Here is a 26,829-nt window from a genome sequence, read left to right as displayed (position 1 = left end):
CCATATTTTTTAAAGATAAAACTATAGACAACTCTTAAGTGCTTGTGTCATTTTAGGGTGTTCAATAAAACACCAAGGCCAAAATCACAAACAAAACAGTTTAATGGTGGCTGAGTTAATGCATCGCTTTCCAAATGATACCTTCTACGTAGGGTCTGGAAGTCACGCTTTTTACCCACTAAATTCTTTTCCAATTTTTAAGAGTCTAAATGTCTGCCTTTCCAAGGAGGAACATAGAAAAACAAGTGATTATATGAATACACTACTGATTGTTCACAAAGTTCAGAAACACAGAGAAAACAATGCCTTTTTTATACTTTTTCAGATTAACAATTGACCCATTGCTTTAGAGCTATTTCATCGAGAAGTTGAAGGAAAATTTGTACATATTATTTGAAAGTGTAGGTAGTTTAAAGCATGAAAATAAGTTAGCCCTATGTTTCTGCCCTTTTTGGACAGTCTATGAAATGTTTTTAATATAAAAAATGGAGTAACTTAAATGTTCAGTAAGAATTTGTTAGTACATAACGATCTGTAATAAAAATGACAGTGTAGAAAAATATTTTGTGACTTGAAAAGTTCATTATATATATTTAATGAGAGGGAAAATTAGATTATAAACCAGTAGGTACATGATTTCATTTTTATAAAAATATACATATGCTATTTATACAGTGAGATATATATATAAATCTGAAAGGTTATGCATAAATGTATCAGTAGTGATTACCTTTTTTGCCTTGTCTGTATTTTTTAGAGTTTTAAAATTATGAATAATTCATGAGAGAGATAAAAATAGAATGGCTTACTCAAAACCAAAACACTGCTGAAGCTTTTTCAACAAAGTTACTAAAATGAAGAAACTAAAGATTGCAATACAATTTCATATGATTTTCTGCCCCCCTGTGGTGAATACTTCTCATTGCAGGCCTGAAATAAGCAAAATATGGAACTCAGAAAATCTGCAACGGAAGATGAAATTTTTTACGGAACATGGCCCAAGACGTGTTTAGCCAAAGCCCCATTGATCAGTTTTGCTTGTTTTCTCTTCCGGGCATCTAACAAAACTGCTAGAACGGGAGGAAACTAGCAATACTTGTTACATACCCCGTTTTGTATCGGGGTTGCTCTACAACAATATGACTATAATATGGCAAGCACTGTTCTAATGACTTTAACTCAAAAAACCCTTATCAAATAGATATTTCCCCCCTATTTTACAGACGGACCAGAGCGTAAACCACCTGCCACAGTGAGGAAATGTTGCCAAAGTCAAGTTCACTGGGATACTTTTCGAATCACGGACTCAACTTCTGAGCTCTTCTGTTCCCCTTAAGCGCCACTTTCCGTACTACCTCGCAGGGATTTAATGAGTGCATTTTCTGAGGATTCTTTTTTTTTTTTTTTTTTTAAGTAAACCAGATTGCAAATTCTTGTTTTTTGTTTTTTGGGTTTTTTTTTAAGATTTATTCATTTATTTATACATGCACTGGGTACAGTCAGAAGCGCGGGAGGGTGAGAGAATTCACTAGAGCCAGAGCGGGGAGCAGAGCAGGCAGAAGGACCGAAGTACACTGCTGAGGGGAGCAGCGGGCGGCAGGAGAGGTCTGCGCACCATGCGGGACCCTCGCCCGGCGGCCGGGGATCGAACCGGCGCTGCCGAGGCTGCGGGCAGCCTCTGGAAGCCGCGGGGCCCCGTCACTACCACGGGCCGCAGACCCGGGCCCGCCTCACCACAGCTTCCTGCAGCTGCTTAAGGTCCGTGGCGAGACAAGCACAGAAAAAGGGATCCACATTGGAATTTTAAAGTAGTCGTTTTAACTGGAGATTAAAAAAATAATTAATTGATCGCTCCCTACACATCAACACAATTGGACAAGTATTGTGGAAAAGCTGTTCACATTAGAAAATTTTCGAAAACTCCTAAGGTCCTAGTCTCCCCAGAGGAGGGCTCGGATGTTGTCCCTCCAGGCATTTCTTCCATTCTATAGCACGCAGCTCCGGGAGGATCAACAAAGCCAACACAACGCACAGAAGCACCCGAAGCCGCGTCCCAAGCGCGAGGAAAGGGCGGGACGCGCCAGCCCCGGCCCGGGCGCCGCGGGAGAGGCGCGCACGCCACGCGCCGCCCTGGGGACGCTGGGCCGCCGCGGGGCGCATGCGCGCGAAGGCTAAAGGCGCTGGGAGGGATCCCGGGGCTTCCAGACCGCCGGCCTCCGCCTCCCCGCTCGCCGCGCCTGGGAACGGGCTGGATGTTGTCACTTCCGCCGGGGTCGCGCTCTGCGTCCGGGTCAGGTGCTGCCGCCGCCGCCGCCGCCTCCGCTGCCGCTGTGGCTGGGGCGCTGGGCCCGGGTCTCCACCGCCGGCCGAGGGGAGCGGGCTCCGCTCGGCGCCGCCTTCTGCGACCTGGCCGTCAGCCCCACGTCGCCGGCCTGGAGGGGCGAAGGAGACGAGGGAGCCGAGGCTTCCTCCGGGGTGAGTGCGGCCCGAGACGGCCGGGCTCGGCGGAGTGGGCTGGGACGCGCCTGGGGGCGGGCCGCGGGGGGCGCGGGCCCGCGGGCGGCGGCCGGGGGAAGCTCGCGGGGTTCTCCGCCGTGGCGGGCGCCATTGAACCTGCCCGGGGCACTTCCCGGATCCCCGCCCAGACCGGGCCCCCGCCCTTGGCGCGGCTCCTCTTTGCCTCCCCGGGCCCCCCCCTCACCCCCCGCGACGCCACCCCTTTTCCGTTCGTGGCGGCTGTGCTCGCGCGGACCCTGTGCCTTTCTCGGCGCCCTGCACGCGCCCGGGCTGGGGGCGGTGTCCGACCGTCCGGCATTTGTGGCCAGCGTCCGTCCTGCTGCAGAACAAAGAAACTTGGACTTGAGATGTGCCTCCCTCTGCCCTCGGGGAAAAGACGCGGAAGCGGCTTTTGCAATCGGCCCTTAGCAGACCTTCCTGCGCGAAAGGCCTAGTTCCTGCGAAGAATCACACCCTACTTTTGCTGAGATGCCTGGCAAGAGTGGTGTGGGTTTCCTGGGTGCAGGCGACGCTCCTGGAGGGCTCTCAGTCTGTGAAGTCGGAATTATGTAGGGGTCTGTTGCGGTGCTTTGACTTCCTTTGACTGCCTGTTTGGGGAACTGGAGAGTACAGCTTTCGCTGTGGGAGCGCCTTCCATGCAATTAATTGAACATGCACTCTGCGTTTTAGAGGTGCTTTTTTCAGTCATCGCATTTTTTGGATTAGGATGTCTATCCCATTGATTGGCTTCTTAAATTTAAAAAATAGTTACCCGTGTTCTTTTTTTATATGAATTTCTGAAATTAGTAAACGCATATGTTTCCTCAAAACTATAGCTGAAGTTACCCAATTTAATTACCGTGCCAGAGAAATTTCTTGATGGTCTTACACATCATTTCTTTAGTTGTCATTTTACGTTCTGTCGAAAGTAGTGTTGGTCTTCATGATCTCTATTGCAGCCTCGTCGTGTTGAGTGTAGACAGGAAAAAGGAAGGGTCCACTTCTGCAAACATGGGGCTCGAATGAGATCACCATAAGTACTATTGCAGGTTTTACAATAATGTGGACATGGCAGTACTGTGTGTAACCAAATCTGGCATTATAGGCTTATTCTGTATACAGTTGCTAATAAACCGGGGACTCTGCTGTTTTAGAAACAGTTAGGTCTAGGTCTGGGAACCATAGTGTAGTGTTATTTGACTTAGATAAAGTGGGGATAATAACACCAGTGATTTATATTTCACAGAATTGTTCGTTGAAACGTAAAGATGGTGAATGTACACGTGATTAGTAAATGTGAAAAGCGCTCTTTGGGGAAAGCGATTCTGTTCTTTTTATCTAGAGTAATGCTGGGTAGCACCTCTGAGAGAGACTGGCACTTAAGAAAGGAAGTTTATATAGCCTGATCCAGTTTTTTTCTTTTTTTACATTTTGAAAGGACAGGTTTATTAAGAAAGGGAGAAAGAAAAAAGAGAGGCACCTGCATAGCCACAGGCTGGCAGAAGAGCTACCCAGATCGAATAAGTTAACCTTGACTAACAGTGATGGAAAGGATGTCTTGTTAAACTGACGTTCTGTAAGGCAGAATACTAGCAGAACTGATGATAGTAATAGTCCAAAATTATTTTATATTACAAGTAATATTTGTAATTCTGCAACAAAGTGTTAGATATCATTTATTAGACTTAACTTTTTTTTGTTTAGATTTATTTTTATTTATACAAGCACTGGGTACAGTCAGAAGTGCGGGAGGGTGAGAGAATTCACCAGAGCGGGTTGCAGAACAGGCAGAAGGACCGAAGTACACTGCTGAGGGGAGCAGCGGGCGGCAGGAGAGGTCTGCGCGCCTTGTGGGACCCTCCTCCAGTGGCTCGGGAGCAGCCGGGGATCGAACCGGCGCTGCAGAGGCTGCGGGCAGCTTCGCAACCCAGCGCTCAACCGCTGCGCCACTTAGACTTACTCTTTTTAAAGGACAGAGCATCTCCAGTATGTTCTGTTTAGTGATAATTTAATAAATATACCTTTTATAGATGACATAATTTATTCTTTGCTTTATTTTCACAAGTTTGAGGAAAGTTAACACCTTTGTAGTTTTTCTTTGAATTTTGTGTTAATGTTTCTGATAGAGTGTTTCATCTCATTCTTAGTAACTGACATGACTGTTCTCAAGGAAGCAGTGACGAGGCATATATGATCTCTCCAGTGGTGTTTGGTGATACTTAGACAGGCCTAAAGTATTTTCCTATAGTGCTAACAACATTGCCAGCCTCAGGAAAAAGTGATCATAAATCTTGAGAATAAAGCCCTTTCGTTAAAATGGGAAAGTGAAATGCTTGCCTGGGCACTTCCTTCTGCCAGTTGTAATTAATCTCAGCATAGATGGTGATTACTAGCACCTTATTCTAGCAGCATTGTTAAACAACATAATAGTAAAGTTGCCATGTAAAATTAAAAGTTAAAATTAAGGCGGTTTAAATTAGACATTGTTTTTTCTTATATTGTTAAGCTGATTAGAAAAAAATACCTTTCTTCCTCTTGATTGAATTTTCCACCCCATCTCCCCTCAGAAGTTGCCAGGAAAAAAAATCCTTATTCACCTTAATTTTTAACCTCACTGAGGTCAGTGACTATTTTGAAGTTGTTCTTATCACTCACACTGATAATGGGCATAAGTAAGGATGTGTTACCTCTACTACAAGTTGGTTGAGAAATCAAGTTATTCCTGTTTCATTAAGTTAATTTAACAAATAGCATCTTAAAGTGTTATTTCCCCATTCTAATTTACAAAATCTGTGGGTAAAAAAATGGGAATTAACCACAGTAAACCTGTGTCAGCAATATCCCTATTTCCTTTAAAGTGGGTGTGCTTATATTGCTCCTTTCTTGTTTGTTCCTGTTCTTAGAGCTGCTAGTGAGTAAGAGCTTCCAAGAACAGTATTCTCATTTTACAGTTTTCATCATCTTCGTGTCCTTTTCCTTGAAAATTCTTTTTTTTTTTTTTAAGATTTATTTATTTATTTATTTATTTATTTTATTTTATACAAGCACTGGGTACAGTCAGAAGCGTGGGAGGGTGAGAGAATTCACCAGAGCCAGAGCTGGTTGCAGAACAGGCAGAAGGACCGAAGAACGCTGCTGAGGGGATCAGCAGGCGGCAGGAGAGGTCTGCGCGCCATGCGGGACCCTCCTCCGGTGGCCGGGGAGCAGCCGGGGATCAAACTGGCGCTTCAGAGGCTGCGGGTAGCTTTGCAACCCAGCGCTCAACCGCTGCGCCACCGGGGAGGCCATCTTTGAAAATTCTTGATGAAGTGGGTCGTGACTCTGCATGTCTCCTCTGAAGTTCTGTTTAACTAGCTTAGTTATCCACAAACTAGTACCCATGTCCATATGTTGTGGTGTTGACATCACACAATTCAGTATATTAAAATTAAAAATTGAATAGGCTGGCAGCTGAAAGACTTGGGTTTTCTGTTAGAGGCACTTTTTTTGAGTGAGAGACTTGTTCAAGTGGTAAAGCAGCTAAAAGATGTGGCTTGTCTTCTAGCATTTCACAGGATATGTATATTTACAAGTATAAAATATAGACTCCAGCAAAAATTGATGTTGCATGTATGTAAGTTGCCCCAAATATTTTTGTTACACTTTTTGAATGGTAAAGCATAATAGGAAGCCTATTTGCATAGTTTAATAAGAAAAATAAGCCTAAAAGTTTGAACAAAACAAAGGCTTGCTATCCAGCGCCATACCTTATTATATGTTCATTTAACTAATATTGATACTTAATATATGTCAGGCATTGTGCAGTCACTGCTTGCATTTTTGAAATATTAAATATTTTTCTGAGTATGTGGGATATTTGAGAAACACAGAACATCCTGGTATTTTTCCAACACCCAGTAAAAAGGTGAGGTGAAATCATGGAAAACTTTTCCAATTGTTGATTTAGGAAAATATGTTAATTCACTTAGAGTACCAAAGACTTGAGAAACAATTAAGAAGTATACCAGTGAGGGCCTCCCTGGTGGCGCAGCAGTTGAGCGCTGGGTTGCGAAGCTGCCCGCAGCCTCTGCGGCACCGGTTCGATCCCCGGCTGCTCCCCGGCCACCGGAGGAGGGTCCCACATGGCGCGCAGACCTCTCCTGCCGCCCGCTGCTCCCCTCAGCAGTGTACTTAGGTCCTTCTGCCTGCTCTGCTCCCCGCTCTGGCTCTGGTGAATTCTCTCACCCTCCTGCGCTTCTGACTGTATCCAGTGCTTGTATGTATAAATAAATAAATCTTAAAAAAAAAAAAAAGAAGTATACCAGTGAATTAAAAATTGGGAAGAGAATATTAGTTTTCAACCTTGAGTAGTAGAAGACTTCTAGAGTAATAAGTATTAAAGTATTCAGGCTTGTCTGTAATTTTGGGGTCTTTTCTACTAGTTCTGTCTTCTAAATTGATGAGATTAGTAAGGTAGATAACCCTTTCTTGTTTATATTCCTCTCTACAGAGAAAAAATTGTCAGAGGAGAACAATTTATAAAGTGATCATTGAAGATGTGTGTTAATTGAAGTGTAGGCTATATTTTAGAAATAGAAACTGCTAAAAAAAAGTCAAATGTCTTTTAAGTGTGTTTTTCATTAATCTTTCAAAATTGCCTGTCTCATTTTCTTAGAAAATTAAAAATGACTTGCTCTAATACATAAATTCATTGCTTTTTTCCCAGCAAATATGTTAGTGAAGAAAAGATAGCATTTGCTTTTATTTCTATGGTAACTAGTGGGTGCTCAAAAATTTAAATCTTTTGAGAATGTTTGAAACTTTCCCTTGAGCATAAGAATTTAAACTGGCAAGAGAGCCTCCCATTCTTGGCAGAGAGTTTAATTTATTTACTATATGAAATCTAGCACTTAAGATAATTCCCAGTGTAATTTTATTCTTGTTCTAGAACGTAATGCTTTTTCTGAACCACTTTGCCCATCCTTTGAGTGTTATGTTATAATGCTGTAGCAAATAAGGTCACCATGAAACTTTGACCATGTCTTAATTTAGAGGATTTTTTGGAGTGCATGTGAATTACTGACACCATTTGTTTTATTTGATAAGTATTTTTAAGTTATACATACATGGTTTTAAAAGTCATATAGTTTAGAAGGACTATGAAAAACAACATTCTCCTCATTCCACCCTCCTTTTCCACAGGTGTGAACTACTTTTACTTTGTTTTTACTATTATTACTGAATTTAGTGATACTTCCTGCCCCTTCAATATGTTTTACTGCCTTTTGATTCTCATGTAAGTGAACTAAAAACTCATTTGTACCTGTTGCCACTTAGTCACAGTTTTTGTTGCACTGTTGACCTGGTCCTCATGACTTTTTTGATAGTATACTGAAGACTCTATTTACTACTCCATCAACCAAACCAGTCTCTAGACTCCTCCTACTAAGTGAGGATATTGGTACTCATAACCTCCCTTGGAAAAACTAAAATTAAAATTCATCACCTAGTTTAAAATATAATTGCATGAATAAAATTATTCACCAACTTCAGTGCCTGAAAACTCATGCTGAACTTTGTGAGAAAAGCTTGGTGTGGATAGGAAACAAATCAAAATGTAGCACAATTCATTTACTGGACAGTTACTGAAAACCTTTGAGTAGCTCAGTAATGGTCATGTTGAAACTATATATGGTTGCCTGGGTGGAGTATGAACTGACAGATGAAAGTAAAGTGGAAAATAAATTTTATTTATAAATTATAAATTTCATATATAAATTTATCTCTCTTCACAGGACATTGGCTCTCTGGATTACCAGGAGCTGGCAGTTGACATTGAGTCCAAATTGAGGATGGAAGGTGTGGAACTTAAAGAAGAATGGCAAGATGAAGATTTTCCAATGTGAGCAATACTTTAAATGAAAACAAATTTAGAATAAAACTTCAAAATTTCTTTACTTAGTTGTCATTTACAAAATGAATATTGGCTTTTTTTTTTTTTTTAAGATTTATTTATTTATGCATATAAAAACTGGGGTACAGACCAGAGGTGCAGGTTTAGAGGATTCACCAGAGACAGAGTGGGGAGCAGAACAGGCAGATCTACTAGGTCTACTGAAATAGACTGCTGGGGGGAGCAGCAGGCGAGAAACAGGAGAGGTCTGCTGCACCATGTGGGTTAGCTCCCTGAGCTTGTGCTGCAGTAGCTGTGAATAGCTTTATAGTGCTAAGACTTAATTTAACCCCTTGCACCACCAGGGAGTCCCAATATTGGCTTCTTAGAGAAACCGGTACTGAAAGTAGCTTTTCAACAATTAATGTTCATTCTCTTATAGCTTACTTTCCAGCCAAAATATATAGTCTTCTATGATCTTTTGTTTTAAACATTTTAATTAACTTTTTGCTGTTATAAACAATGTTTGATGCAGTTTTTCTTAAACTAGAATCTGAGGGATTTCTGGGAGGGGCGGGTCTTTATCTGTAAAAGTTTTTAAATATTGTGTTTTTATTTTAAGAGGAAAAAAAGCAAGGGTGTTCTGGACCTACTGGCCAGCTGCCTTAACACATTTGCATTTGTATTTACAATTGTATTGGTACCAGTTCGGCTAACAGAAAGTGTATTTAAATGATGCTTCCATGGCATCTTGGTCAGAAGTGCATCCCACTGCACTCATTAAGTTCCCTTGGCAGATGGAACATAGACATCTGGGGAAGATCTGAATCATTACATGGTACATGATGTTAAAAGTAATATAGAAACGCTGAACTCAAGAATTGTAGCTGTCATCACCTTACTCCTATTGTAAGGTTCATCATACATCACATTAAATTCATGCCTTTGAATTACATTTGTTTGCTAGCACTTGGCTTCTCATTTACAGTTATATTTAAGAGCAGTCGCATAAGGAATTTATGCTGTTTTTGTATTACTTATAAATATGTAAGTCAACTCTGACAGTCTGAAAACTTTTTCCTTAAAAATGGTTTGTAAATTACTGAAGCTTAAACACTGCTTTATTCCATCTTCCATGTAATTGTTTCCATAAAGTATTTTTAATAGATTTTTAAACTTGGGGGGTGGGTGTTATTTTTGGATTTGAAAGTATGTCTGTGTCTTCTAGACCTTTACCAGAAGATGATAGTATTGAAGCTGACATACTGGCTGTGACTAGACCAGAGAGCGAGCCTGGTAAGAACCTGATACTTTTGCTTTCAGAGCAGTGATTGACTTCAACGGTGCTATTTTAAACACATTCCTTTGTCAAAGAGAAAAAAATATTCACTTTTTGTTCTATCATAAGTGACCCAAGAATGAGTTGAATGTTGAGGAAAGCGTTTGGAATGCTTTGGAAATTTAACTTTCCAAAAATATACCCTTGGTTTTTGGACATTTCTGAAATAAAGGGGTGAGAGGGGTGAAATAAAGGGGATAATTACCTCTTAGTATTAAGAGGTAATTATAAGATCTGCCTCTGTTATTAAAGACATAGCCTCGCTGGGCTATGTCATCTTGCCATTATATAGAAGCAATAGGAATCAAAATCCAAAGTTTATAAATTGGTATTTTGGAATTATGTTTAGGTAATGTTTTTTCACAAATGAAATGATTAACTTTTTTCTCTGTATCCAACTTGAGCATCTAAGTATCCATTCTAATATTTCTTTGACTTTGTTTACCCATTCCAGCCTCACTTGAAGTTAATGGAAATAAAGTAAGAAAGAAACTAATGGCTCCGGACATTAGCCTGACCCTGGATCCTAGTGATGGCTCTGTGTTGTCAGATGAATTGGATGAAAGTGGGGAAATTGACTTAGATGGCTTAGACACACCATCAGAGAACAGTAATGAATTTGAGTGGGAAGGTAAATGTTTCAGTGTTTTGTTTTGTTTTGTTTTTTTAATTTATTTTTAATTAATTTATTTATTTGCTTGTTTGTTTGTTTTGTTTATACATGCACTGGGTACAGTCAGAAGCGCGGGAGGGTGAGAGAATTCACCAGAGCCAGAGCAGGGAGCAGAGCAGGCAGAAGGACCGAAGTACACTGCTGAGGGGAGCAGCGGGCGGCAGGAGAGGTCTGCGCGCCATGTGGGACCCTCCTCCGGTGGCCGGGGAGCAGCCGGGGATCGAACCGGTGCCGCAGAGGCTGCGGGCAGCTTTGCAACCCAGCGCTCAACCGCTGCACCACCGGGGAGGCCCAATGTTTCAGTGTTTTTATCTGACTTTTCTTTATGAATGTTCGTCATATATACATAAATATTTTTACAATGACATTCTCATATTAGAAAAATTAGGATAATGGAAGAAACTTAAAACTTTATCATTAAACCAACTAAAATCATTGTTTCAAGGGATTTTGTCGACATGTTATTTCTAAAGTTCATATATTTGTTACTAGGATAGGAAATTCTGCCAACACTGGATATTCTCATGGCTTTCAAAGCCATTTATGGTAGGTGAACAGCTTAATTTTTCCCTAAATCACCAATGCTATGAAGTTATTTTTTCATGGTTGCTTCCCAGATACTGCTTGATAATTATGGCATACTCTTTAATTCAGTCCATCCACTAAGGGAAAAAAACCTGAAGAGACATGTAACTGGAAGTGTGCTAAAGGGATTGACAGGGAGTTCTGAAGGGAGTTTTATTGAGTGCAGTTTTTTTTCAGTAGGTTTGCCTGATAGTGCTACACTTGTAAATGACCAACTTGAATTAATGTATATTCTTCACCTCCAAACCTTGTTCTTTACCATTAGTTATTTGGAGTTAAAAGGAGTTGGCATGTCTTTTGCTTTACATGATTCCTTTAATTAGGTAATTGGTGTCTACACTCTTTTTATATAGTTGTTGTAATATATTCTATCTTTGAAATGATTTTTACTTCAAAATAGTATTTAGTACTAGGTATCAGATCTTCAGTAAAGAGTAAGGATCCTCGGTATGCACTATCTTTTGTTACTTCTTCCTTCCCTGTTTTACTGGTTCAATAAGCAGTCCAGTAATAAGTCATATTTTATAAAGATACTGAAATAGTTTTCTGCCTATGTGTTTTGTCTCTTCTTTCTTTAATGCTGCTGTAGTCATTTCCTGGAAGGATATTTTCCGTTAACAACTTTGTCTTGGAAACAAACAACTAACATGCAGTAGGTTCCCCTTCCCCCATCTTTTGGTAAGGACTATGATACTAAAATTTTGAAATCATTACTTCATTAAAAATAATCTAAAATGCCATCTTGAAATATAAATTACATCTGATCATTGGTGCTTATGCTTTGGCTAATGTTAATTTACAATTAGACTTTTGCATGTATACTTCAGAATATTATAAATAAATTTCTGCCTTATGAAACTGATCAAATGAGGAATAATCATTGATTAGTTAACCACTTTCTATCTGGTATTATAATGTTTGGGGAATAATTTTTGTGCTCAATAACAAGAGCAATTGGCTCCCTGATAGTTACTTTAAGTAACCTATAGCAGTAACTGTCAAGGGCTGTGTTATTATACATAAAATCTTGAATCGAAAGATATTATAGGTTATGATTGTATGAATTATACTTTCTGAACTTAATTATATACCTTGTGTTGTGATTCGGTTCTTTTCTAAGTACAAGAAGGTAAAGAACCATGATTTCCAAAAACACTAAATATAGTCACATATAAAGAGCAAACCTTTTCTTCTATTATGGAAAAAATATTTAAAATTCATCAAAGGTATAATGAAAAATTCTCTGAACAATCTAATTAGATAGTAAAGTGGTTAACATGTAATTTGATTTATATATATATATAAATAACAATTTGTGATTCAAAAATCTTTTTATTTTGACAGATGATCTTCCAAAACCCAAAACTACTGAAGTTATTAGGAAAGATTCAATTACTGAATACACAGCTACAGAAGAGAAAGAAGATGGAAGGCGCTGGCGTATGTTCAGAATTGGAGAACAGGACCACAGGGTTGATATGAAAGCAATTGAACCTTATAAAAAAGTTATCAGCCATGGAGGTAAGAGTTTAGGATGGTTGAGATTTATTCATGCAATGTCAGAACTCTAAAAGCTTGCATAAATTCTCCCTAAGGTATTACATAATTTTTAAGATATAATAAACATTCGTCATAGAATTTTAAATATACAGGTTTGAAGTAAAAGGTAAACCAATATTTAATAACAATAACCCTCCCCCCCCCCAAACTGGGACTTTACTTTCTCCCCTTTTTATCTTTTTATAACATATACAGTGAAATGCTATAATCCTTTTTAATTGCAGAGTATTGTTCCATTGAATGAATAATGCAGTTTACTCATCCATCCTCCTTTTGATGGAGATGTGCTTTTTTTCCAGTTTGGACTATTACTGTTCAGTTTGCTGTGCAAACATTCTTGTACAAGTCTTTTGTGGATATAAGTAAAACCTAACTTTTTTACACTATGACTCTTAATTCACCTTAAAATTCTGAAAAAAATCATTCCACTTTACCACAACATAGAGAACTAGGTTCGTTCCACATTTTACAGCATGCCTACTTTGCATGTTTGTGGTGTATACGAAAATACAAAACTTTTTCCCACCTCTTAAGAAATTTTTAAATCAAACAGGGAAGGTATGAAGTATAATTGTAATTTATCAATTGTAATTTATCTGACTGTGCCTGTATAGAAGTTTACCTACTCATTGTGTAAATAGTGTCAGAATGTTAGTGAGAGTCAAAATGTAACTTACTATTTGGAGTCTGTCACATTACCTGAAAATCTAATGCAGGCGAGGGAGCCACATAGGTCAAGCAGATTGGTTTTTCATGTAGAGTTATTTACACTTCATTTGCTTTCTGTCAAATGCATTCCCCTGCTTATTTCTATAGTCTTCATTGGTCTGAAAGCAGATCACTTGAATATTTGCAGTTACATTATTCTGCCTAATTTAATCTTATTCAGATGAAGAAAATGGGATAATCTGGGTCTGGAAGTCCTCAGACACGCATTAGTTTAGGTAGTTCATAGAAAGCAAGTTGTGCAACCTGCCTCATGGTTTGAACCTAATATCTTTCAGAAATAACTATTTTTCTTAAGGGAAAATAATAAGTAAGGCCCTTTATTCCTATTGAATTATTACAACATGTTTGATGATTAAGGGATTGAAAAAGGTAGTGAAGATTCTAATATACTTGAAATGTTCAAACCTTTCAATGCGTATTTATAAACAATAGAAATGAAAGTTAAAGCAGAAATATTTCCTGTGGATACAGCTTAATATCTAGAGTTTATAATTGAAATACATACATTTTAACACTATTTATCTTCAGGTAGAATTATGTCAGAGAAGTAATCTTTTCTTAGGTTTTTTAATGTCCTAAAATCTACAAGGTGCTAGATACTATTGAATTTTAAGAAGCACCATGTTTAATCATAAATTGAATATAATTGTTTTATTGTAGATGATGTTGTTGTCTCCTTGAATTACATCACTTTGTCTACTTGCTAAAATAAGACTGGGCTTTCTGATTATGCTACTTTAACTGAGATTCTGGTTTTTTTTAACTGCCCTTCTAATTTTATTGCTCTCTTTCTGAAAAGAGGGGATTTAAGGATCTTTACGAAAGTGTATGTATGAGGTTAAGGGAAAAAAACATGCTCTTTGATTCAGAAATTTGGTCAACCACTATAATATATCAGACATACACAGTTGTCCTCTCAAAAATCTTGAGTAAAATCATGCTACTGATTTTATCCTTGGTTTCTTTTTCAGGATATTATGGGGATGGATTAAATGCCATTGTTGTGTTTGCTGTCTGTTTTATGCCTGAAAGTGGTCAACCTAACTATAGATATCTGATGGACAATCTCTTTAAGTGAGTATATCGTCACAAAAATGTTTAGGCAGAAATATGAATAATTAGATCTCCAGTTTAAGGAAGTAAACTTTAGTTGGGTGAAAATTATAAATATCTTAGACCTGGGTTTTTTTTTTTTAAGATTTATTTATTCATACAAGCACTGGGGTACAGGCCAGAGGCATGGAAGGGTGAGAGAATTCACCAGAGACAGAGCAGGGAGCAGAACAGGCAGAAGGACCAAAATAAACTGCTGAGGGGAGCAGTGGTCGAGACAGGAGAGGTCTGCCACACCATGTGGGAATCTCCCTGGCTGGCCAGGAATCAAACCTGCACCGTGGAGACTGCATACAGCCTCACGGCGCTGTCCTCAACCCACTGCGCCACCAGGGAGGCCCTTAGACCTGATTCTTTAAGTCTATATTTAGCATTTTAAAACTGTTTTTTGACTCAACAAACAAGTCACTTTAAAACTGGAAGAGACATTTCAAATTACATGTTTCAGATTATGTTCCAGTTTCTTTTTCTTTTTTCTTTTTTTTAAATATTTATTTATTTATTTATACAAGCACTGGGGTACAGTCAGAAGCGCGGGAGGGTGAGAGAATTCACCAGAGCCAGAGCAGAGAGCAGAACAGGCAGAGTGACAAAGTACACTGCTGAGGGAGCAGCAGGCGGCAGGAGAGGTCTGCGCGCCATGTGGGACCCTCGCCTGGTGGCCGGGGATCGAACCGGCACTGCAAAGGCTGCTGGCAGCTTCGCAACCCAGCGCTCAACCGCTGCGCCACCGGGGAGGCCCTATTCCAGTTTCTTTTTTTTTTTTTGCATTATTTAAGGACACCTCAAAAAAAATGTAAATATCACATAGACATTACATTTACCACCCCCAGGCCCCCTAAAGCCAAATATAACCAAGCTGACTTAGCTCTGTTATTTTTCCAAAGTCTATTTTTCAAGTTAGTACAGTGTTTAGAAACTTGATTTTGGAATATTTCAAACATAAAAAGTCAGAGTATATTGAATATTGTTATGCCAAGCATTCACTTCCACAATTACCAGTTTATACTTCATTCCTACAGTTTATACTCCCCCTCACAGTTTAATTTGAAGCAAATCCCAGTCTGTCATTTTATCTGTAGCTATTTCAATATGTATTTCTGAAAGATAAGAACTCTTCTTCTTTTTTAAATAATACTAACTGTAACATTTAACTTTTAATTGTTTTGCTTTTTTTGCTTAAGTGTGTTGAGGGAAGAGAATTTGTATAGTTTGATTAGCTTCGTTTGGTTCTGCAAAGCAATGTTAACACTTAAACCTAATTTTTACAGGTATGTTATTGGCACTTTGGAGCTGTTAGTAGCAGAAAACTACATGATAGTTTATTTAAATGGTGCAACAACTCGAAGAAAAATGCCCAGTCTGGGATGGCTCAGGAAATGCTATCAGCAGATTGATAGAAGGTATACATACAACTTGGAAGCTAGTCTGAATAATTTGTATAATGGGTTATTGAATTTTTTTTTACCATTGCCATTTAAAGATACCATGTATCTCCTATTACATTTATTAATTTTGTAGCAAGTTCCTGTGTTTTCAAAATTTCTTAAATATCTTCAAGGAAATCAGTTTTGCTCTCTTGAAAGAATAGTGTTAATTTCTCAAAATAAACATAAAATAGCTTTTTATTTCTCCTTATTTATATCCCAGTGATCATTATCCTATAATGTACATTTTGGGAAAGGATGAAGAACTTGCTATAGTTCCTATTTTATTAAATTCTGTATTTTGCCTGTTTTATAGTTTTATGTTTCTTAAGATGCTTGGTTAGCTGTAATAGTTCTTTCCAATGAGCTCTAGAATTGTATTATCCTAGGGATGAGTTAGTCATCTACAGTAATGGAAGAAACTTTGATTCTACATAGCCAGTTAGAACTATTTCAATCAGCTAAGACCCATTAATAGATTTTTCTTCATACCTAGAGGACCATTGGCTAGTTGTTGTGGTTATTTTGTTTAAATCCTTAGTGATCACTTTATGTGTGGAAATATGGATGATAAAAACACCCTTTTTTAAAGGTTTGTTTATTTACACATACAAGAGTTAGGGTGCAGACCAGAGATGTGGGGTGAGATGACTCACCAGAGACAGAGTGGGGAACAGAACAGGCAGATCTACTTAAATACACTGCTGAGGGGAGCAGTGGGTGAGATAGGAGAGGTCTGCTGCACCATGTGGGTAACCTCCCTGGCTAGAGATTGAACTTGCGCTGCAGTAGCTGCGGACAGCTTCACAGTGCTGACACTAAACCACTTGCACCATCAGGGAGGCCCCAAAACACCATGTTTTAACTTGGTTGTTTTAAAGGTCTAGGATAATGCCTTTAATTTTTAATCAGAATTTTGCATTCCATAAAAAATAAGAGTTGATTGTTCCTGTGGCAATTTTCCACTCCCATTTTTCTGCCTGTATAATGCCTACCATCCATTAAAGATATTGGTTCACTTTTTCCTCTCAATCTTGAAAAATGAAAACTTTTTATTTCCCTATTCAGTATTGATCACTACCCCTGGTTGACAGAGTCCTAACCTAAAGACCTGAGAATGTATGCTAGGAGATAGTTAATAGCAGGCTAGTCTATGGATATAAATCTAGCCAAATGAAGTGAAGTACGTGTCATAGAAGTAGGAGAGACTTTCAGAACTCACCAGTGTATTTCCTTTTCTTTTAAGGGTATCACCATCTAAATGAGAATGCTTGAATTGGGCATTTTCAAATCATTTTTTGTGTAAAACTGCACATACTCTACCTTTAGAATTTGTAAAGCTTCTAAAATTTTATTTATTTTCTGGAGAAATTACATTGGAGCCAGATTAAGAAGGATCCTGAAACTTAGTTCTCTTCCAACTGTCTTCTCCATCCTTGTTTATTTGACTTCTGCTAGTGACATTACTTTAGCTGTTTTATGTAGGTTTTAAACGTAACTAAAAAAAAAAATGTTAAAGACCTACACTTTGAAAGAAAATTACCTTGAAAGGTATTCCTTTACATTCTCATGCTATTGTTTCCTGTTGCCCTGTTACTTTCATTGTCTCTTACGGGCCATGTAGTATCAGTCTGTATTCATGTTCTGTAAGTCTTCTAGCAGCTTGAACTGCAGGATCTCATGCAGAGGACTGAATAAGACCTGTAAGCTCTTTGTTCTTGCTTTGGACAGTAACATGAAAGAAGAGGCATCACACAAGCCAGTGAATCTATAAGCCTGGTAGTGATGATTGCCCACCTCTCAAAAGATGTGGAAGGGAAAATGACACATTGAGTTAGCAGAGATATACCTGGATAGCTAGGTCTTTTTCTAATCCAGGTCTATTATTATTTTTTAACTCCAGGTTACGGAAAAACCTAAAATCTCTAATCATCGTACATCCTTCTTGGTTTATCAGAACTCTTCTGGCTGTCACAAGACCATTTATTAGGTAATTTATTGAGCATCATAGACTTTAAAAACAAAAGTTCAAATGCTTTGTATGAATTTCTTGTCAGTTCTGTTGGTCAGAAATGATGAGGTAATTATTTTTATTTTCTTCCATAGCTCAAAATTCAGCCAAAAAATTAGATACGTCTTTAATTTGGCAGAACTAGCGGAACTTGTCCCCATGGAGTACGTTGGCATACCAGAATGCATAAAACAGTATGTTTTGTTTTATTTCTTTGTCTTGGGTCTTTGTGTTTTTCTGTGCAAAAGGTAAATTTTTTTAATGCTCATTCCTTCTCACTTCATGTATTACAGATATTTTGTAACTGTTCTTGTTTTTTGTAACAAAGAACGGGGGGAAAACCATTTTTTAACAGTTTCCCCATAATTAACACCATAGCAGTGGAAGAGATAGGAGGAATTGTTTTATTTGTATTCTTAAAGACTGGTTATAGTCTGTAATATACTTTCCTGATTGATCAGTCCTAAAGAACAGTCTCCAAACTTGAACATGCTGCTCTCCACATCTGAGTAAGCTTCTCATTGCATTGAATAGTTGTAATACTAGAGAAATTTTATTTATTAGCCTAACCATAATACTTTCCAGTGGCAGGAATTTATTTACCAAATTATTTACTTTCATCTAACATTTAAAAGGACTTGGTAGACAGCTGTTAACATCCATAATTGAACATCACAATGCTATAATATAGAAAGAAAATTCTTTGTTCTGTTAATCTGAGATTTTAGTCTGCTTAATGTGTCAAAGCCAGATTTCTAAAATCAGTTTTGACTTTCTAGAGTGTATTAAATATTTTTTATTTTGCCTACAAAAGTGCCTTTTTTTTTTTGAGTTTTTGTGCATCATCATGACATGTATATTTACTGAAATAACTCTTCCCTACCAAGGTATGAAGAAGAAAAGTTTAAAAAGAAACAAAAAAGGTATATGCACACCTTGACTGGGTTGCATCTAGACTAGTCCATTTGCATTGCACAGACTAACTCTTCCTTACTCGTTGGTTAGCTCATAAGACAAAGATAATTGCATTTGTAAATATTAATATACCCCAGAACACAACAGGGTGAATGTAAGTTCCTGATGCTGAATACAGCTTGAAATGACCCTGTTTTAACACCATCTATAATGCCAATTAGAAATTAAAAGACAGCCTCTCCCCTTCTTTTTGGTATAGTGGTGATAAAACTGGAGAAATTATTAAGAATATTATTGAAAAACCAGTTGCTTTTAAGACTATCTGTTTCATCATATTTTTTAAATTTCTAACTTGTGCTTTTGAAGTATTGTTGAAATTTTGTGAGGAATCAACTTATTTTCCTGGGGTTGATGACTATATTTGCAATGCATGTGTTCTTTGGCTAACCAACATTGATTTTCCTTGTATGCTTAAGTGGCCTGCTAACCAGTCAAATTCTACATGTGATAAAATACCTAAAAGTTCAATGTACCATTTAATAGTGAACACTCTGCTTTCCATCTTAAATTTAATTTTAAATACTTCTGCTTTGAGCATAACAAACTATTACCTATTAATGTCTGCATAGGAGATGAAAGGCAAGGTTTAAAATAGTTATTTAAATATATGTAGGGTTTGGATCTCACTTGTTCATGGATTTTGAAAGTATCGATTAAATTGCACACAATTTAATTCAGGCTTCATAGTTAAGGTGAGAAATTTATATGTAGTTACTATTTTGACCGTTCTATGGAACAGGCACATTCTTAATTTTATACCTGTTTTGACTGATAATGAGGAAGATTTCAGTTGACCACATGATAGCTTTACAATTCTATATGACACCTTACAGTTTAACAAACATTTTAACATAGGCATATGGACAATGATTTTAGATCTTGCTAATGTCTTATTCCTTTCTAGGTATTGGTATTCATTTGTCAGAGAAGTGACAATATGGAAATATACACTCTAATTATAGAATATTTTGAAGCCAGCTGCTTTATGGATTTCAAAATGAACTGCCTTTGTCGATGAAATTTGCTGTTTTGTGTCTTTTAAAAAGTTGATAATAGTTAATTGCATGTTAAAATAATTTAGGCATCAAAAATGTAGAGCTGTACTTTTTATTTATATTACTTGAACTGCTACTGTTTTATTTTTTTCAACTTTTGCTAAAATAGAGTCTTATTAATTAGAATCATTACATATATCTTTCAGGCACTTGTTTTTTATATAAAGTTTATTTAACCCTAAAAAATGAACTCTTCATCAGCTTGAAAATGGTAACATTCAAGTTCCTTTAATAGAGGGGAATCCTTATAAGACCAAAACTTACCAGAGGCTACATGAGGGTGAGCTGCTTGAGGGGAAATCTCTGATTGTTGAGTAATATTGATAATAGGATACAAAACTGAGTGAAGTACAGAAGTTTTAAATGTTTTTGGTGTTTCTTTTCAATAACTCAGTGCAAGTGTGGCCACCAGATACCCATTTTTAAAATGTTTTAACATAGTTTAAAATATTAGTTCATGAAGATATTTCAGATGTTGAAAAGATCAGGTATACATTGCATGCCTTACCAAGAATACATACCTTTCAAAGTTTTTATACCAATATGAGAAATTTTTTTTAAAGATTTATTTATTTATGCATACAAGAATTGGGGTACAGGCCAGAGGTGTGGGGGGGGGGAGAAGATTCACCAGAGACAGAGTGAGGAACAGAACAGGCAGATAGACTGAAGTACACGGCTGAGGGGAGCAGCAGACAAGTCAGGAGAGATCTGCTGCGCCATGTGGGTTGCTCCCTGGCTGTCCCAGGAATCAAACTCGTGCTGCAGAGGCTGCGGACAGCTTCACAGTGCTGTGCTTAACTCCTTGTGTCACCAGGGAGGCCCCAATTGAAGAAATATTTTAAGGTGTTGTTCATTTGGCTGATTTACTAATGTTCACGTGACCATAATCATTGATGTAATGATCATAATAATGGAAACAAGTGTGAAAAGTATCTTCATGTATCATACCAAAAGCATTGTCTGTAGTTGTGTGTAATTAGGTACTTCTAATCTCAGTTTGCCTGAATTTTAATATGATCTCTGTGCAACCCACTGCCAATTCATTCAGAATTTGAATATACATCTAGATGTTTTTGATTAAGCTCTCATGACTTCTCACTATCAAGTAAGTAAATGCATTCACATTCTGAGTTTGCCAGTAAATATTGGAGAACAGTTATGATTTCTTTAAATACTCATTTTTATCACTGAATTTAAAAAATATTAATTGATTAGTAGGTAGCAGTAGTAGCATTTTAATACTTCAGGTAACAAAACCAGTTTTGAGGGAGTTGTTTTTCCTGTCACTCTTGCCACTTAGATCCTTGCCCTAGTAAAGCTACAATTCAACACTTTGATATGCCTGTTTTAATTTGAATTTTCAATAAAGTTTATGTGCATTTGTATGTAAAGTATTTGATAATCTTTAAAGAATGAGCAGGCACATTTCTTGTCAGTGTCCTCTTGCCTTTAAAAATTATCCTGGTGGTTGGGGAAGTGTTTGGTAACCTTTTTACTATGTCTGCTTCTTTGCAAAGCTTGTTTTTAACAGAATAATATTCAATGCTAAAAACAGTCAATTGTTTTTAGAAAGAAAATTATTCATTTCCTCATGTCTTATTACCTGTATTGTTTTTCATTAAACAGAGTTGATCAAGAGCTTAATGGAAAACAAGATGAACCGAAGAATGAACAGTAAGTTTGGCATCTAGTCCAAGCAAGACTGAAGAATGTGCTGATGAAGCAGTGCTCTTTTTTTGCATTTATAATGCATTTATTGACCCTGATTTTTATGTAACCTGTTAAAAAATTGACTTGACTTTTTCTTAATGGACTTTTGTATAAAGAACTGTTCACTGCTGTATTGGCTTGCAAATCTCTTGAATTTAGCTCTTTACTAGTAATTATGTTATAATCATTTTATATTTTATATTGCTAATTAGCAGAGAACCACACTTTATATAAAGCCATTTTTGCATTTGTTTATTGAATGATGCATCTTCTTCAGTAAAATATTTATATGCCTAAATGGTAAAGGAAAGAGATAATATATATTTTTATGTTTTTGAGCAATATTTTTTAATGTATACCTGTCTTGTAGAAGAATATGCAGGTAAATAAGACCATGATTTTGTACAGTGCATGTTAGAATTTTTGTTTTTGTGAATGGTTAAATACATTTCCTGGGTAACTTAGAAAATAAAGTTGCCCATAAGGTGAGGGACAGTTAAACTGCCTCTCATGAATGCCCAAAGGTTATGTACACACAATCTAAGTACATTAGTTCATCCTAAGCTTTTTTTCCTCAATGTATGTATTTCTTAATTCAGAAGTGCAAATAGAAGTGCATTGCACACTTTTTTCTCTTTAAAGACAAGTCAGAAAGCCATTTTAGAACTAGAGGATTTAAGAGGCCAAGACTTAGGGTTTTGTATATATATATATGTGGGGACATTTTATCTCCTGGCCAAAAGTCAGAACTTATAAAAATATTAAGGTTTGTTCACTAATGTGAAGTAAGCTATATGTCCAGGGTATTGCTGCCCTGAATTTGTGTGAGTACAGTGTAGTATTCAGAGAATGTTATGAGTTATTCACTGTCACAACTTTTCTGTGGAAAACAGCAGCTGCTTTTTTTAGCCACTCTCAAGGTGGCACTTCCAAAATACTGTCATATCAGTTGAAATTGATAGGTGTTTGACTTAGATATGGTATGTTTTCACATTTCCTATTGAATAATTTTGATCACATTGTAAATCAAGCTAATTTTATAAGTCTTAGAGCATCTTTATATTAAGTTGTTTTGGATGACACATTTCAAATAGACACATAAACTCCTCTTTTAATTCAGTAAGTACCTTGACTGCATTGAAATAAATTGTACTTATGCTCTGAACAGGACCTAATTACCTACAAAAATCATTCTGAAATAACAGAGTGGTCTACTATTGTATCATACATTTAATAACCTTAGTACCCTTTTGATGATAAGGGTTATACCATACTCCAGCCCTTCCTGTAAGAAAATTTTACAAGAATACCCTAGGGTAGCAAAATTGAAATGGATGAGAGCTAAGCTTTTAAGATTATTCTACTTTAGATTAAACACATGTAGCTTTCACCAGTGCCATTTTTATGTAAAGTTTCTATTATAAAAGAATTTTCCGCATTCATAAACTTGACATGCTAACATAAGTCCAATTGTGGGAGATGCTGGAGAATTCCTGGGATAGATGTTCCTCAGTACCCTCCTATCTTAACTTGGATCCAGTACATATAGGCAGATCTTGAACTAATATTTGTAGTGGGTAAAGAAAGCTATAACCATTATTGTTTGCTCAAAGCTTAGAAGCTTTGAAAAAGCAAGCTAATGATAACAACTTAGGCATTCTTTTTGAAGTTACCATATGAGGATTATAAATAGAGCATCATTGAATTTAGTGTGATTAGATTCTGTATTTGTAGGATGCTTTATATAGGCTTTTGTATATAGTCATTAGCTCACTTAAAGTGTTCTGAGTGTCTTAAGTGGTTTTCCTCCATGTTAAGTACCCAGATTTCCAGCTTAAAAAATACAAAGAATAATTTCAGTGTTTTATCGTGTTTACTGACTTTATTTTGCAAACATTAGTTCTCACAACTACAACTTGCTGCAGAAGTGGTGCTTTTTACTAAATAGCTTTTTAACATAGAAACAGCCTGTTTTCTCTTAGAATATTAAAATTCTGAGGGAACAGTGATAACAATTTGGTTATAGTAAAAGGAATGTGCTATGAGTCACTGGATTCAAAGGACACCTCTGCTAACCTACATCTTAATGGAATCTGGTATAAGGACATGCCTCGTATTTCATAATTGTAAGACTTACCTAGTAGACTAGAGGAAAAGCATTTATTAAGTTTAATTTGATGCTTCTGCCAGTATTTTTTGTTATGGGCTTTGAGTGACTCTTGAGTCAAAAGGTTCTTTTATAAAATAATTTGATTGTGTTCTGCTTGGTCATATTACTAAGGCTCGCCAAGGAAGGATGTTACAGTGACCCTACAGTTTAAGCTTAATAAACTGGGGAAGTTTTTAACTGGGGGAAGAGAAGGTTAATAAATATGAATCTAAGTAGGGCCTAGAGGGTAGTTGGAATGGAAGATGACAAAACAAGGAAGAGAAAGAAAACAAAGGTATACAGACTTATCTAAGATGCTACTGAATGTGTTTGCTGTCAGGGAAGTTGGGCATACCATTTTTTGTATCCAGCAGGAAAACCTGCAGGCTACCCACAGAATGTGTGACTAAGGAGACTGAGGAGTTAAGAGAAGGAAGGGTAGAGACTGATAATAACCTATGATAAGGGTTCATATTTTCCTCTGCTTTGTCTTTTTGTACAGAAGCAAGTTAGAACAGAGGGTCAGCGATTATAATGCCCAGATTAAAGTTTAGGACTAAGTTATTTCTCATATTTTGTGATTCATAAACATTAATGTAGACTTCAAAAATATCACTATTTAGTAACTTCACTGAATGCTGAAATTTGCTGATTGACAAGTTATATTGATAACTAGAATTGCTTCAACTGCAGTCCAGAAATTAAGGGATCTGTTTTTTGGTAGACACCTCTTATAAATGACCATTTAGCATTACTATTTGATGTTTTATGTGAATGCTCAGGGAATTTGGGGGTGTTTGACCTAATGTTGAAGTGGCTTTTTAGGTTTCCTCAATTGATAAATTAGCACTAGGATATATCAAATGGATCAGTTTGGTGACTGGATTGTAAGGGTGTGTAGAAAGTGACAGGTGCATCATCCTTCCTTTTTCCATGTTTTATGTGGAAAATTGCTAACATTACTGTCAGAAAGCAAGAGGAAATACGCCGAAAGTAGAGATTGCTACCCTATTTTGTTTTGTTTTCATCACAACTTATGCAGATACTTGAGAAATGGATCACAAATCTCAAAAAAATGAGATGGTTTCAGGAATTAATGTAAATTACAGAAATATTCTGTTAGTCTTTATCTTGTCATAGAGAATAGGAATTGTTTGAGTTGCTGGGAGAAAAGTCAAGAACTTAGACTTACACGAAAAGATTAGCTGGTAAGGGAAGTAGATGTTTATCTTCTCACTATTTTAACCAGTACAAAAGAATTACCTCAGGAACCTTTTTATCTCCCTTTTTCCATCCCAAGATTCTGTATTGATTAGAATCAGATCAATGGTGAATTCAGTAATGGAACTTTCCTTTAAAATTCTAAATTGTAATTTAAAATAAAATGATTCAGTTGAATGGCAAGAAATGAACTAAAATTTGAACAGACCTATTGCCTTGTAACTATATGTGATAGATTACTTAATTTCTTACATTTTTAAGAACTAAATAAACAACATGAAAAGTTTACATAAAGCTTGTAATAACTCAAACACCAGATGAAAATTAAGGGTTTGGTACTTTTAAATTAGTAAGGAATTACTATCTTTCAGATAGCTGTCTGAATATGACATTCTACAAAAGGTTAAACCATTTGCATTTAAAAATTTTATGCATGTTCACATTCAGTATGGCTCTGAAGGAACTTAGAAAATAATATTAGCTATTATTCCACTGCATTTTTTGTATATGAATGTTCTAAAATTATGCCCTTTTAATGGTTTATTTACATAAACCTAGGTAATATTGGTGGTGTTCAAGGGCCACTAATTTGCATAGCCCTTGGGGCATCATTCACAAAGAACACAGTTCAGGGTTTATTAGACACTAATGCACTTTGATACATATTTCAAAAATACATCTCTTAACTATAATTTCACATGCTGCCATTTAGGTGAAATTAATGTACTCTGGTCATTTTTCTATTCCAATGAAATTGCCTAACCTAGTGCTGTCATTTATAGTGTGAGAATTCAGTTCTGATGACGCTGTGCAAGATGTTGATGTGGTCCCTGTAAGAAAGACTAGGGTGTATCTTGATATACTAAGGAGAGGTATTTGACTTGTTAGGAATACAGTAACTTGTGTCCTGATTTGTTGCACTGGTATTTTTGCAACATTAATGAATTTAAATAAATTAATTGGAAAGTGTGTTTTTGACTCATCACATTTTTCTTTTTTCCCTCCTGGCTTCCTGGTATGATACATTCTTGTGTAATCCACTGTCCTCCGGGGAATTTATCACATTTTTCTCTTTCATCGCGTAGCTAATTGTTTTTCACTGAGTTATCTTGGAAATCTTTCAGATTCAGTTCTATACTATTGTCTGGTTGTGCTTACTATAGTCCAAGGAGGTGACGAGTACTTTTCCATTTAATTTTAAACAATAAGGTATTTTGTATTACATACTTTAGAATTATTCTAGTTAGTGGTGACCCCAAGAATGAAATCAGTTCAATAAGTGGCTGAATGCATGGCATAAATGAGAACTTGTCTAAGTTATAGGCCTGTTCTGAGTTCCAGTTGATAGCAAGTGTTTTTACATTTACTCCTTAATCACTGTTCAACAACTTAATAATAGACAGCTGTGTACATTACAGCTGCTTTTAATCCAGTTAGGTTACCATTGGGATTTTGTAAATTCAAAATACATGTTGAAGTATTTGTTTTGCATTAGAAATTTTAAATGCAGTCACTTGCAGATTCTCCCAAATTAAAATTCTTCATGAAATCACAAACTGAAAGCTTGCGGAGTTAAATGAATCGCGGCCCTGTTTTGAATGGTAAAGAAATACCTGCTTATAATTAAAAAAAAAAAAATTGTCTTTAGTGTTCGGGGAGGCGTCTTCAACAGTACTGCACTGAATATGCCTTGGCGTAAAGTGTGACTGCCCTGCATTTCTTAATTGTGCACATCTGACAGTGGAGAAGGTAGTTTCTAACAATTACATCATTATGAACGATTCAGTAAACCCGGGGAATTACTTGAAAAGCCGATCCTCGGGTCTCGGGCTTGAAAGCGCCGGCCCCGCGCCTCCCGCCCTCCCCTCGCAAGGTTTGATTGGCCCGCGAGCGCCCGGGGTGGGCGGGGCC

General features: G+C 37.0%; 1 protein-coding gene and 1 long non-coding RNA gene across 4 annotated transcripts in view; both read left to right on the top strand.

Annotated features, from left to right (window-relative positions):
• The window catches only part of LOC119237938 (uncharacterized), a 184,531-nt gene extending 183,128 nt beyond the window's left edge, over positions 1–1,403 (top strand). For both annotated transcript variants that reach the window (XR_005123482.2, XR_008549074.1), the window contains one exon: positions 1,224–1,403. This is a non-coding gene — a long non-coding RNA (uncharacterized LOC119237938). The remainder of the gene's footprint in view (positions 1–1,223) is intronic.
• Positions 1,404–2,213: 810 nt separating this feature from the next.
• Positions 2,214–22,707, top strand: BNIP2 (BCL2 interacting protein 2). Of its 2 annotated transcripts, none has more exons than XM_037502608.2 (11): positions 2,214–2,475; positions 8,271–8,377; positions 9,597–9,664; positions 10,162–10,338; positions 12,310–12,486; positions 14,226–14,328; positions 15,639–15,770; positions 17,698–17,784; positions 17,901–17,999; positions 18,693–18,728; positions 21,465–22,707. In XM_037502608.2, the coding sequence occupies exons 2-11, from the start codon at positions 8,328–8,330 to the stop codon at positions 21,514–21,516; spliced, it is 981 nt and encodes a 326-aa protein (XP_037358505.1). In that variant the 5' UTR covers positions 2,214–2,475; positions 8,271–8,327; the 3' UTR covers positions 21,517–22,707. The 2 variants fall into 2 exon arrangements, with proteins under 2 accessions (XP_037358505.1, XP_037358503.1); XM_037502606.2 differs by lacking the exon at positions 2,214–2,475 and adding an exon at positions 2,794–3,188.
• Positions 22,708–26,829: the final 4,122 nt, after the last annotated feature.

This window comes from Talpa occidentalis, unplaced genomic scaffold (genome assembly GCF_014898055.3).
Source record: "Talpa occidentalis isolate TD23 unplaced genomic scaffold, MPIMG_talOcc4v2.1 talOcc4.11, whole genome shotgun sequence".
Taxonomy (NCBI): domain Eukaryota; kingdom Metazoa; phylum Chordata; class Mammalia; order Eulipotyphla; family Talpidae; genus Talpa; species Talpa occidentalis.
The sequence above is the reverse complement of the archived record's forward strand: the minus strand, read 5'-3'. Positions and strand labels throughout refer to the sequence as shown.